Source organism: Acomys minous (assembly GCF_964271855.1).
Source record: "Acomys minous genome assembly, chromosome: 3".
Lineage (NCBI taxonomy): Eukaryota > Metazoa > Chordata > Mammalia > Rodentia > Muridae > Acomys > Acomys minous.
In genome coordinates, this window is record NC_140485.1 from 68,026,258 (window position 1) to 68,040,460 (window position 14,203).

Genomic DNA, 14,203 nt, shown 5'->3' on the forward strand with positions numbered 1-14,203 from the left:
GGGACTAAAGATGTGTACCACCTTTAGTTAGTTTGTCGTTCAAGACAGGGTTTCTCTGTGTAGCCCTGGCTGTCCTAGAACTTGCTCTGTTGACTAGGCTGGCCTTAAACTCATGGAGATCTGTCTACTTCTTTTTCCCAAGTGGTGGGTTTAAAGGTGTCTGCCTCCTAGTGTAGTGTTTTTGTTTGTTTGTTTGTTTTTTCATTTTTCAAGATAGGGTCTCTTTGTATAACAGCTCTGGCTTTCCTGGACTTGCTTTGTAGACTAGGCTGACCTTGAACTCACAGAGCTCCACCTGCCCTTCCCTCCACTCCTTCCCCGAGTGCTGGAATTACAGGCATGTGCTACCACGCCCAGTCCCGGTGTAAAGTTTTGCATTTTATTTGTGTACATGTGTGTATGTGTGTACATACTGTGGCATGCATTTGGAGGTCAGGAGACAATTTGGTGTCTCAATTTGGGTTATTATTGCTGTGATGAAATACCATGACCAAAGCAATTTGGAAAGGAAAGGGTTTATTTGGCTTTCACTTCCATATTACTGTTCATTATAGAAGGACATCAGGGCAGGAACTGTAAACAGGTCTGCAGAGAAGTTAATGCAGAGGCCATAGAAGGTGCTGCTTACAGGCCTCCTTCCCATGGCTGGCTCAACCTACTTGCTTTTTGTTTTGTTTTTGTTTTTTTCTTTCGAGACAAAGGTTTCTCTGTGTTAGAGACCTGTCTGTCCTGGAACTTGTTTTGTAGACCAGACTGGACTCATGAGATCTGCCTGCCTCTGCCTACTGAGTGCTGGGATTAAAGACATGCACCACCACTGCCTAGCTCAACCTGCTTTTTTAGAGAAGCCAGAACCACCAGGCCAGGGGGTGGCACCATCTACAGTGGGCTAGGCCCTTTCCCATCAGTCACTAGTTAAGAAAATGACACTGAGTCTGCAGAGCTACTTCTAGGACAGCCAAGGCCACACAAAGAAACCCTGTCTCAAAAAACAAAAAAGAAAAAGAAAAAGTCACAGGGCGCTTTTAATCCCAGCACTTTGGAAACAGAGGCAGGTGGATCTCCGAGTTTGAGGCCAGCTTGGACTACAGATGAATTCTAGGACAGCCAGGGCTGCACAGAGAAACCCTGTGTTAAAACTGATCTTTGAGGCATTTTTTTTTTCAGCTGAGGCTCTCAGCTTCCTCTTCTTTCTAATGACTCTAGATTGTGTCACGTTAACATAAAACTAACCAGGGCATTCAGTAAGGATTGATAGATAGGTATTCTCCACTGATGAAATAAGCCAATTCAAGCCAAGTTAATGTATATAAAGGTAAGTTTATTGGGGTCAGCTCTCTGGTGAGTTCACTGATCTCACAGAAGGAAATTAGGGAAGTTGCCAAACAGAGGGAGACAGAAAAGTTTGGGGGGGGGGTGCAGAAAGAGAAAGTGCACAGCAGGGACGGGGGAGAGGAGGGAGAACATGTAAAGAGAAGAGAGGGAGCCAAAATAGCTGTATTATTTTGTTTTGTTTTGGTTTTGGTTTTTTCGAGACAGAGTCTCTCTGTGTACCCTTGGCTGTCCTGGACTTGCTTTGTAGACCAGGCTAGCCTCGAACTCACAGCGATCCGCCTGCCTCTGCCTCCCGAGTGCTGGGATTAAAGGCGTGAGCCACCACGCCCAGCCCAAAATATCTGTATTATACAGGGAAGAGCCTCTAGGGGAGAGGAGGCTCAGCCCTTGGGCTGGAAAGTTAAGGTTAGAGGGCCGGTATGCCATCCATGCCCTGTAACAGGTAGGGACCAGTGGATGCTGGGAGAACCTGGAGGCCAGGTCCAATTTGGTTAAATTTGTACCTCAGCCATTTGTTCTGAGTCTGAAACCCATCAAAGATCAGCTCTCTCTTAACATTTTGGTTCCAAGGATTGAACATGGGAGACAGACATGGTGGCCCATGCCTGTAATCCCAGCACTCAGGAGGCAGAGGCAGGCAGATCTCTGAGTTTAAGGCCAGCCTAGTCTACAAAGCGAGTCCAGGATAGCCAAAGCTACACAGAGAAACCTTGTCTCAAAAAAAAAAAAAAAAACAAAAACAAAAACAAAAAAAACCCAAAAACAACAACAACAAAAAACCCAACAACACCACCAAAAAGAAAGAATTGAACTAGGGTTGTCAGGCTGGTGTCAGGAGCCTTTGTCCACTGAGTCAGTCATCTTGTAGGCTCTTACTTTTTTGTTTTGTTTTTGTTTTTCGAGACAGGGTTTCTCTGTGTAGCCTTGGCTATTCTGGACTCACTTTGTAGACCAGGCTGGCCTCCAACTTACAGATATTCACCTGCCTCTGCTTCCCCAGTACTGGGATTAAAGGCACACACCAGCCCGTAGGCCCTTAATTTTTATTGTGAATTAGAGTGAGTTTAAGTCTGGGAAATTGTAGGGGTAGTTCAGAGACCATAAGGAGGGCTAGTTAGAAACTGAATAAAGAAGCTGAGGTTCTTTTCAAAAGGAATACATTTATCGGTATTCAGATCTAGCAATCAGGAAATGAAGAATGAAAGTGTCATCAGGTAGGAAAGTCTTGGAGGAAGAACCTACAAGGTCTGTTTGCTTTTCTCCTAGTGTGATGAGAGCATGGCAGGTGTGCAGTCTTAGTACTCACACCAGGCACCTGTCATAAACTCTTCACCCTGCCTGTGCAGCAGCCCCCACCGACACCCTTGCTGCTCTTCTTGTTTCTTTAGTTTATAAATCTGTCCTTTCAAAAACAGTGTTTTACATTAATAAATTTTGTGGGCACTTGTGTGTGTGTGTGTAGGTCAGAGGACAACTTGAAGGAATTGGTTCTCTCCTTTCTCTACGTGGGACTTAGGAGCAGAACTCAGGTTGTCAGGCTGTTTGGCAAAGGCCTGTACTTGCTGAGCAATTTTGCTTGCTGTGCAAATCTGTTCTTTTTTATTTTGGTTTTCTGAGACAGGGTTTCTCTGTGTAGCCGTGGCTGTCCTAGACTCGCTTTGTAAACCAGGCTGGCCTCTGCCTCTTGAGTGCTGGGATTAAAGGCATGTGCCACCATGCCCGGCTTCTTCCTTCCTTTTTTGAGACAGAGTCTCTCTATGTAGCTTTGGCTGCTCTGAAACTATGTGGACTAGGTTGTCCTCAAACTCAGAGATTTATCTGCTTCTATCTCTCAAGTGCTGAGGTTAAAGGTGCCTGTCCGATATGCTTTTTCTTTTTAAAGATTCATTTATTATGTATATAGTGCTCTATCTGCACATACACCCGCACGCCAGAAGATCACATTATAGATGGTTGTGAGCCACCATGTGGTTGCTGGAAATTGAATTCAGGACCTCTGAAAAAGCAGAGCCCTCTCCCCAGCCCAACTTTTTCTTTTAATGTGTTCTTTGTGTGCTTGGATATGGGTCTTACTATGCAGCCCATGTTGACTTGAGCTCTCTCTAGGCTGTCAGCAGTTCTCCTGAATGCTGGGATTATGGCTGTGTTTTGCTTCGTTTGTTTTCTTTTTACAAAACAAGGTCTCATTATGTAGTCCTGGCTACCCTGGAACTCACTGTGTAGACCAGGCTGGTCTCAAACTTACAAGGGTATGCGTGCCTTTGCCTCCCAAGTATGGAGATTAAATACATGCACCACCATTCTGGCTACAAGTGTTGTTTTAAAAATCTCTAGTCCTTGTTCTTTGGAAGACATAGTCACTTCCTGGGTTATCTGGCCGGGGGTGGTTCAGAAGGATTCTGGTTGTCTTATCTAGGCATGTACTCCCAGCATGCTTTACAGTTTTCCATCCCTGGGAGACTAGAAGTCATATGCTGCTTGTGATCCCCTTGAATTTGGTTATTTTTTTTTTTTTTAGTACTTCCACCATGGAAAACCCAAGGAGAAAAAAAAAATCCAAATGTACCTTGTGAATGAATCAGCTGTCACATGGGTTTAGCCTGAGTCTGGCTAAACGATTGTCCATCCTTCCCTGGTAGCTTGTACAGGCACAAGATTTTCTCCTTTTTATACTGCGAAAAGTGGAGCTGTGGCTCAGAATGTAACTGATTGTTTTTTTGAGACAGGGTTTCTCTGTGTAGCTGTCCTGGGCTCTCTTTGTAGACCAGGCTGGCTTCAAACTCACAGAAATCCACCTGCCTCTGCCTCCCCAAGTGCTGGGATTACAGGTGTGCGCCACTGCACCTGGCTTCTGATACAAGTCTTTAGTGGAAAATCTGATGAATGAGATATTAACCCATTATGTCTTATCATATTTGTAAATCTCAAGCCTTGAATGAAATCTTTTTTTTTTTAAGATTTATTTATTATTATGTATACAGTGCTCTGCCTCCATGTACACCTATAGGCCAGAAGAGGGCATCATATCACATTACAGATGGTTGTGAGCCATTTTATTTTATTTTTAAATGTATTTTTATTTGTGTATGTGTCTGTGCCTATATCTGTGTACAGGTTTGTGCAAATGAGTGAGTGCCTGAGGAGGCCAGCAGAGGGTGTTGGACCCTGGAGCTGGAGTTACAGGCGTTTGTCAGCTGCCCCACTGGAGGTGCTGAGATCTGCGCTGTGGCCTCCTGCAAGAGATGCAATTTTTTTGAAAGATTTATTATATATACAGTGTTCTGCCTGCATGTACACCCACATGCCAGAAGAGGGCATCAGATCACATTATAGATGGTTAGAAGCCACCATGTGGTTGCTGGGAATTGATGTAAGGATCTTTGTAAGAACAGTGTTCTTAACCTCTGAGCCATCTCTTCAGCCCCAGAGCAGATGGCTTTTTGTTGAACCTGAATACCCTTGTAAGAGGGGATGCAATGTGGGTTTTGGATGATGTGCGCTGTCGTGTCTGGCACTAGTGTGTGCTTGAGACTAGGAAAACATGTACCCATTCACAGGAAGCTAGTTTAAAGGAGTTAGTCTAAGATGGCTGTGATAGCTCATACTTAAAATCCCACCTGAGGCAGGAGGATACAGTGAGTTCCAACAGCCTGACTCAAAAGCCAAAACAGATGATGATGATGATGACGACGACGACAACAACAACAACAAAGCATATCCAGAAGCCTGATTAGGATCTAGAGAGATGACTCAGTGGTTAAGAGCAGTCACTGTTCTTCCAGAGGACCTGGGTGTAGTTCCCAGCACCATATGGCAGCTTTCTCTCTCAAATGTTTGTAACTCCAGGTTAGGGGACCCTGCACATTCTTTGGTCTCCTTGGGCACCTAAGCACACACGTGCTATATAGATGTGCAGGCAAAACACCCATACACATAAAAAAATTAATCATTACAAACTAGCATAGTTTTATTTGAATTCTCTCTTTGTTTTGGTGCCTAGATAACATAAGCTTGTCTTTTTTTAAAAAAGGGGAAAGGTGAAGGAGTAACCCTTTTAATCACGCTCATTAAAAGTGCCCAAGGTCAGCCGGGCGTGATGGCACATGCTTTTTATCCCAGCACTCGGAGGCAGAGGTTGGCAGATCGATGTGAGTTCGAGAGGCCAGCATGGTCTAAAAGTGAATCCAGGACAGCCAAGGCTACACAGAGAAACCCTGTCTCTAGGGGGAAAAAAGAAAAAAAAAGTGTCCAAGGTCCAAGTGCAGTGTCTGACAGCAGCAGGCTACTCACTTGGCACTGGAGGCCTGTTTGTGCTTGTTTGCTGTACAGCTCACATATGGAGCTGAGCTCTGGGAAGCTAGCTGATGGAACAGGTTGATTTTAACTGTAGCACAGAGCTGCTACTACAGCTGGGAGAAGAAAGGAGTTTCCTAAAAGCACCTGAAGGGAGGAATCCTGCATTCTGTCTGGGTCAAGACAGGCTCCTTTCAAAAGTGTGTCGAGTGCCACCTAGAATGGCACGATGGCCTCCTAAGCACAAGTCCTACACTGACTGGCAGATATCTCTCAGCCACCCCAGTCTGCTGCCCCTGACTGGCTGATCTGTAGAGGAGTCATAGGGAAATGCTATCCTTATACAGTTTTTGTTTTGTTTTGTTCTTCAATACAGGGTTTCTCTGTGTGGTCTTGGCTGTCCTGGACTCGATTTGTAGACCAGACTGGCCTCCAATTCACAGCGATCCCCTGCCTCTGCCTTCTTGTGTGCTGAGATTAAAGGCATACACCATCATCCCTGGTTCCCCATACAGTTTTTTAAAAGAGTTGTTTATTTATTGTTATGTATACAGTGTTGTGCCTGTATCAGATCTCATAATAAATGCTTGTGAGCCACGATGTGGTTGCTGGGAATTGAACTCAGGACCACTGGAAGAGCAGCCAGTGCTCTTAACCTCTGAGCCATCTCTCCAGCCCCTCACCCCCATACAGTTTTTAAGGTTGAGAAAAACACAGCAAAAATAAGCTTTTCCCTGAGTAAAGCTCAGTTTTTAGTGGGTTTTTAGTAGAGTCAGTATGGCAATATTGCTTTTTTTTTTTCCTTTGGCGCGCTAGCGTTTTGTTCAATGCGTCTCTGGGTCTAGAAGAAGGTGTTGGGCCTCTTGGTGGTGAAGCGCGCGGTGGGCAGCGGGAACTTGATCTTGGAGTCATGGAACTGCTCGATGGCGGGGTGGTGGCACTTGCCAGCTGCAATCTCTTCCACCTTCATGATCTGGATGGAGTGCGCACGGCACGGTGCCGGACACCCATGTCGCGGAAGCACTGGGTGACGGTGCCAGTGGTGGTCAGGTCCCGGTCCTCTCGGTACTGTTGTGCGTGCCACTGCGGGAGTCGTAGCGCAGTCAGATGCTGAAGTTCTTTACACCAAGCGGGGACTTCTCAAACACCTGCCCGCAGTACACTATCTCCCTGGACGACTTCTTCATCTTCTTCAGCTGCGACAGGAAGTCCCAGAAGCGAGACTTGGCCACCACATGGTTGGGCGCAAAGATGCATGTTCGGTACAGAGGTGGCAGATGGCACTGCGGGGTGGCGTCCCACCACCTTGTACTCCGGAAGCGTGCCCGCCGCCTTCATGCGGTCCCCCCTGCTTCGCCGCCACTCACCGGCAATATTGCTTTTTTTTTTTTTAACTATTTATTATGTATACAGTGTTTTGCCCGCATATACAACTGCACTCCAGAAGAGGGCACCAGATCTTATTGTAGATGGTCGTGAGCCAACATGTGGTTGCTGGGAATTGAACTCAGGACCTTTGGAAGAATAGTCGGTGCTCTTAACCTCCGAGCCATCTCTCCAGCCCGGCAGTATTGCTTTTAATCTGTCAGTCAGCAATGTTGTTTCTGTCTCCTGATGACTAGAAAGGGTGAAAAAAAAAATACTGCCTGCATTCAACCTAGTAGTTACAGCGCTGCAGACAAGGTCCTAAAGCACATTAGGGGCTGGAGGTCATTGCCTGGGTGGGCGATAAAGTCCCCAGATACGCATGAAGCCATCCCTTGGTAATTTGGAGTGAATCTTGGCCATCTCAAGCCAACCTTTTTTATTTTCCCCTTGATTCTCCAAGGTGGTCTTTCTTTTGATTTGCTCTGTGCTCTAGATATATTCTCTGAGTTACAGCTGGTCAAAGTGATTGAGGTTGTTCTTTTTTGTTCGTTTGTTTATGTTTTGTTTTTTATATTTTTGAGACAGGGTTTCTTGTTCTGTACACTGGGCTGGCCTCTGTCTCTGCCTCTTGAGTGCTGGGATAAAAGATGTTAGCCACCACTGCCTGGAGGTTAAGATTGTTTTAAAAATGCAATTCATATGCTCTCTTTCTTTCTTTTTTTCTCTTTTTTTCTTTTTTCTTTTGGTGTTTTGAGACAGGGTTTCTCTGTGTATCCTTGGCTGTCCTGGACTCACTTTGTAGACCATGCTGGTCTCGAACTCACAGTGCCTGCCTCTGCCTCTGCCTCTGCCTCCCGAGTGCTGGGATTAAAGGTGTGTACCACCACCCACCCAACCTCTTTTCTTTTTCTTACACACACACACACACACACACACACACACACACACACACACACACACACTTCTGTTATGAGGAAGAACAATAACGCATCTGGCCTTCTGATAGGACAAGCCCATTGATATTCTTACGAATTTGATTAATGATCTAAATTTCGTTCAATTATAATAGAAACTCAAAATCATTTTTATTTTTCTCTGTGTGAAATCCTAGAGGCATTTAAAAGTTTAAAGGTAGATTTTTTTTTTAAGATTACTGTTTTTATGTACATGGTGGTTTTGCCTGAATGTATATCTGTGCACCACTTTTGAATGTCTGTCTGTGCACCAGGTGCTCTTGGAGGCCAGAAGAAGGTGTCAGATGCCCCTGGTACTGGAGTTGCAGGCAGCTGTGAGTCACCATGTGGCTGCTGGGATCAAATCTGGGTCCTCTGGGAGAGCAGTCAGTGCTCCTAACCATTGAGCCAGCTCTCCAGCATCTAATGTGGGTTTTCTTTTTTCTTTTTTCTTTTTCTTTTTCCTTTTTCATTTTTTGAGACAGGGTTTCTCTGTGTAATAGCCCTGGCTGTCCTGGAATTTGACTTATAGACCAGGCTGGCCTTGCAACTCTTAGAGATCTGTCTGCCTCTGTCTCTCACATATTGGGATTAAAGGCGTGCCGCTCCTTGCCTAGCTTGAAAGTATTTGTTTTAAAGATTTGTGTATTTATTTTGTATATGTGTTATGTGGAGGTATAGGACAACTTGTAGGCATTGCTTTTCACCTACCATGTGAGTCTCTGGGATTGAATTTAGGTCTTCAGGCTTGACAGTAGGTACCTTAACCTACTGTGACATCTTGAAGGCTTTAAAGGGATGTGTTTTCTTTTCCTTTTTTCTTTTTATTTCTCTTTCTTTTCTTTTTTATTTCTTTTTTTGGGGGGGGGATATTAGATGAGTTTATTAAGTGAGCATGGGGAGAGAAGGAAAGGGTCAGGGATACCCGAGAGAGAGAGAGACAGAAACAGAGGAAGAGAGAGGAAGGTGGGGTAAGAGAGAGGGTAAAAGTAAGAGAACAGAATGTGTTTTCTTATTCAGTTAATTAATTCGTGTGTATGGGTGTTTTACCTGCTTATCACTGTTGCCTCCAGATGCCATAAGAGGGTGTTGGATCCTTTGGATCTGGAGTTACAGAGAGTTGTGAGTGTCCTTGGAGGTGCTAAGAGTTAAACCTGGGTCTTCTGGAAGGGCACCCAGTGCTTATAATTGGCTGAGCCATCTCTCTAGCTCACCTCTACTCCAAAGATTTGTTTTAAAATGTGGATTGTGCAATGACAATAATCTTTTCAGGCTTTTTAAATCATTTGTGAAGGTTTATAAGTTGGATGACCTAAGAGCAAATTAGAAGATGAGTAGTATGTGTGTCTTTATTTCTGTGGGAGTCTATATGCACATGTATGCAGACATGTGTGCCAGCATCAGGTCATTTCTCATGTTACTTTCTGCCTATTCCTTAGAGGTGGGACCCATCCCTAAAACTTGGGCTCATGTTTTCTTTAGCTAGGTTAGAAGACAATGGTCCTCCTGTCAGCTGGGGTTGCAGGCATGTGTGGGATGCTAGGCTTGTTATGTTGGTGTAGGGATCGCAACTCAAGTCTTTATGATTGGACAGTAAGTGCTCTTAACTGCTGAACCCTGTCTCTAGCCGTAGTCTATATTTTTTCAAGTCGGTAATTCTGAGGTAAAAGTTCCCTTGATGTATATGAAAATGAAACTGGGTTTCCAGACATCTGGAAATTGTAATGTCAGGTTGGAGATATCTGAATGCTTTCTGGTCCTTATTGCCTTCTCCAGACTATCCATTCGCCTCAATAGTCTCAGGTTTTTCCTGCGCCTCTATACACTGTGTGGATTCTTGGGTTTCTGGATGAACATCCAGGCGTAGAATGCTCGACTCTTTGCAGTGCATTATGAGTTGACTTACAGCCATGCCTAATTAGGGTCCAGCCTGAAGCTATCCTTTGTATGATTCTGTGTTGCAGAAAATATAGCTACTACCATTGAGCTCAATGCACTGTGCCTGAAGCAGGAAAGAAAACCAATGTATAAGCCTGTGGATCCCCACTCTCGGATGCAGTCCACCTACAGCTATGGCATGCGCGGAGGTGCCTATCCACCCAGGTATGTGCTTGGTTGGAAAATAGCTGGGCTTTTACCTACAGTGATGTCTATGAACTGTGATGTAATAGTTTGGGTGACTTAGGCCCATCCCTGGAGTTCAGGTGTGCCTTTGGTACTGTCTAGGAACTATTTAAGCTACTACCTTTGCAGAGGGCCCAAGCAGCTGCCCACCATTTGGCTACATTGCTTCCTTTGCTTCTTGGGACCCTGCAGCACAAGCTTCTGAGCATGTGAGGCTTTCTGCTCAGTTTTCTGACTTTTGTACTTTGTAAAATACTAAGTAATACTCGGAAGTGTCAAAACCTAATGTGGTTGCAGAATGCCCATAATCCCCAGTGCTCAGGAGGTATAGCAGAAAGATCGTCTGCTCCATAGAGCATAGCAGCCAGGCCCGCGTGGGTTACATGAAATCCTATCGTGTGTTCAAATCTTTGCTGTCAGGAGTGAGACATTAGTAAATAGATCAGTGATGAAAGTAGATGCTTTATTTTCATCTCTCTGATGAGATGTGGAAGGGCAAAGCCTCAAAAATACAGGTTTTGAAGTAGAAGGAATCAGACTCTTTTGGACTTGGTGCTGCTGAGATTTCAGAAATGAGGTTTTTCCTGTGACTCTGTACACTATGTGGGTTCTTGGGTTTCTGGATGGACAGCCAATGGTAGAGGGCTTGGCTCTTTGCCATACAACTTAGAACCATGCTTAGTCAGGGTCCAGCCTGAAGCTATCCTGTGTATGATTTTTCCAAAAGACTTCACCCTTAAAATTCTCAGGCTCTTTGGGAGATATGCAAGTGCAAATTGAAGGCTTGAGAAAGTAAAGTGAGCTGTTTGTTTCAGTCAGCACCTAGTCTGACCACCTACAGTCAGACAGTACCATTTTGGGTACTGTCAGTATCGCCTAGCATGGAGAGTCACATACATACCATTTGTCAGCTACGAACTTTGATGCATGACTCATAAACTGCTTGTTCCTACTGTGCAGCAGCTATAGGTCAGTGTAAGCTTTGAGGCAGCCTCTATAGGGCTGACCAGGGGTCACGTTTCTAGCTGTGAACACAGTGACAAGGCCACAGTATAAGACACATGGGATCTGCTGAAGAAAGTATGGGTGACTTACCAAATGGAGACTGAAATGCCACCCTTGTATTTGTAGGTACTTTTACCCATTTCCAGTTCCACCGTTACTCTACCAAGTTGAGCTTTCTGTGGGAGGACAGCAGTTTAATGGGAAAGGAAAGACGAGACAAGCTGTGAAACATGATGCCTCTGTCAGAGCACTGAGGACTCTTCAGAATGAGCCACCACCAGAGAGGCTGGAGGTAGGTGGATGAGGCCTGGGACACACCCCACTCACTCACTTCCAGGCTGTTGCTGTTGCTGTCTTTAGTTACTGGGTGATAGCCATCAAGATTCTGTGGCCTGGAGAATGTCGCCCCTCAGTGTCTTTGCAGGAAAGCTGAGTGGCCTCTCTTTTCACTCTGGCACGAGAGTGACATATACATGTGTATTGGGAAGGCTGGGACTCATTTGAGTTGTGAGCGGCAGATCCTCAGTGCTGACACCCATGTTGTTGGAGCTGTTGATTGGTGTTTGGGTTTTTGTTTGTTTTGTTTTCCTGTGTAGCTCTGGCTGGTCTGGAACTCGAAATGTAGACCAAACTGGCCTTGAACTCACAGAGCTCTGCCTGCTTCTGCCTCCTGAGTGCTAAAATCAAAGCTGTGGACTACCACACTCAGCTAGAACGCACAGATTTGTGGTGCTAAGTTAGAGAATGTCTGACCTTTGGCCCACCATCATTTTCTGTAGAAATGCTTTCTGTCTTTTGCTAGGACATTATCTCAGAACATGGTACATGTATTTTGCTCAGAGATCTGCAGCTTGAGCAGGGCTACGTGTGAGAATTCAACTGTTCTACATAGTTTTGACAGAGGAAGCTTATCAGGGAGCTTGGGAGGGCTCCTTCTGGCAGGGCACCTTGGTTTCTGTCTAATTTCCTCAAGGACTGTTGGCACTTCCTCAAAGTTTGGTAACTGCGGCTCATGAGTGAGCCTCCTTGATAGGAACTGGAAGCTAGTTCTTAAAGCTGAATCCCAGAAATCACAGCTGGCATCTGTCATGTTTTATAGGTTAGGCAGGCTCAGGGCCAAAGGAGATAAGGAGGCTCACCTTTTATGTTGTTTTTATTAAAGATAAACTAACCGTCTTAGCTTTCATACACGTATAATCCAGTGAACTCTAGGACAGTTGCAATGTGGCCCACTGCTAGAACAGAAGAGTGTCAAAGTGTTGGGACCTTTTGTTTTTCTTGTTGCTGAAGATGAATGAAATCAAACATTGACCTATACTGTTGGCCCTGGGCTGTGGTTTGAAACTACTATGGTAGGGAAGGCATCTTAATTTTTTTTTGTTTTTTTTTGTGACTGAAGAGTAAGTCTTAAGCTGTCTGTCAGTAGCTGTTTGACCAGCTCCATGCCAGTAAGAGACTGTCTCAAGGATAGATGGCATCTGAGGATGACACAGGTGCTCTGGCTCCCTCAAACAGTCAAATTTCAAACCAAACTTTTAGATCTTCAGCTTTCTAAAGCACTTTGTAGGAAGACAGCTTTAAAAACTAGCTTATGCTGGGCATGGTGGCACATGCCTTTAATCCCAGCACTTGGGAGGCAGAGGCAGGTGGATCTCTATGAGTTCAAGTCCACACTGGTCTACAAAGAGAGTCCAGGACAGTCAGAGCTACACAGAGAAACCCAGTCTCAAAAACAAAACAAAACAACAAAACAAAACAAAGACCATAAAAACTAGTTTATAAGCTGGGCATGGTGGTGCACGCCTTTAATCCCAGCATTCGGGAGGCAGAGGCAGGCAGATCACTATGAGTTCAAGGCCAGCCTAGTCTCCAAAGTGAGTCCAAGACAGCCACATCTACACAGAGAAACCCTGTCTCGAAACCCAAAAAGAACTATTCTATAAAAAGTAGGCATAAGAACCAGGAGATGTTGTGCCCTCTACTCCTGATGCTTAAGGAGGCCGAGGCCAAAGTATCCCCTTGAGTCCCAGAGTCTGAGTCCAGCTTGAACAGTGTGGCAAGCCCATGTGGGGAAGGTCAGGGCTCTTCCTGTTGAGGAGTAAGAAGCATCAGAGCACTGGGCACATGATGTGGGTGAAGGAAGCACACTGTTACTGAGGAGGGGAAGAAAGAATTGCATGTGGATCTGGAGTAGACAGATTTTTTTATTTGCGAGTTGGCCTGGATTTGTGTCCATGGATTTGTACCCAGGAGCTTTGTTTCTGGTGTCTTATTTGACTTTTATGGCTCACTTGCTTACTGCCCTGTGGGTGGGTCCACTTGATGAGTGACCCACATGGCAAAGCCTGGCTAGTCCTGCTATGGCCAATTAGCAAGTTCAGCCAGGGTTCCTGTTAGGGCTAATCCTGGAAACAGAAATTGACAAATTTGGCAAAAGAAGTGGTATGAAGCCAAAAGTTCTGTCGAGGCCTGAACTGCTGATGCTGCTGGCCTAACCTCTCCTGAGTCTGCCGAACTCTGTAGAGTCCATGTTACAAGTGCAGAGAGCTCCCCTGGGCTCCTCTGGATCCCTCCTGGCAGGAGGACTGATGAACCTTGGTACCAAGGTGGACTCTGCCCTGGTTGAGGAGACTTTATTGGTTTGTGCCTTGGCTGTTTGCCTGTGTGAGGCAGGGCTGTTGGACATTGTGTTCCCCTGCATTCTTTACACACATGGTTTCCAGGGCCACTGTAGTATGCCTGTGTACCAGTTGCAGAGCGACTTGGCTCCAACTGCCTGGCTGACAGACTTAGCTGTGCTTGCTCTCCTTTCACACTGGTGCCTTCCGCAGCACAGCCAGGCTCACTGCACCTGAAGGTGTGCCGCCATGGCTTGTTACAGTGGCTTTACTAGCTGCAGGCTGATAGTGTTGGACATGAGGCTTAAGATTTGGTACTATATGGGACAAGGTGACACACGCCTTTAATCCCAGCACTCGGGAGGCAGAGGCAGGCGGATCACTGTGAGTTCTATGCCAGCCTGGTCTACAAAGCAAGTCCAGGACAGCCAAGGCTACACAGAAAAACTCTGTCTTGAAACCTCACCGCCCCAAAAAGATTCAATATTCTGTGGCCTTGGTCTCTCT

General features: G+C 45.5%; 1 protein-coding gene and 1 pseudogene across 8 annotated transcripts in view; one reads left to right on the top strand and one right to left on the bottom strand.

Annotated features, from left to right (window-relative positions):
• Nucleotides 1–14,203, top strand: part of STAU1 (staufen double-stranded RNA binding protein 1) — a 43,731-nt gene that overhangs the window by 17,007 nt on the left and 12,521 nt on the right. For all 7 annotated transcript variants that reach the window (XM_084777189.1, XM_084777188.1, XM_084777190.1 and 4 more), the window contains 2 exons: nt 9,914–10,052; nt 11,205–11,370. In XM_084777189.1, the coding sequence (XP_084633315.1) occupies nt 9,973–10,052; nt 11,205–11,370 (246 nt within the window). In that variant the 5' untranslated portion in view covers nt 9,914–9,972. The remainder of the gene's footprint in view (nt 1–9,913; nt 10,053–11,204; nt 11,371–14,203) is intronic.
• On the bottom strand, nt 6,203–7,326 carry LOC311594951 (large ribosomal subunit protein eL20-like; annotated as a pseudogene). Its single transcript has one exon. The product of its transcript is annotated as a large ribosomal subunit protein eL20-like (transcript).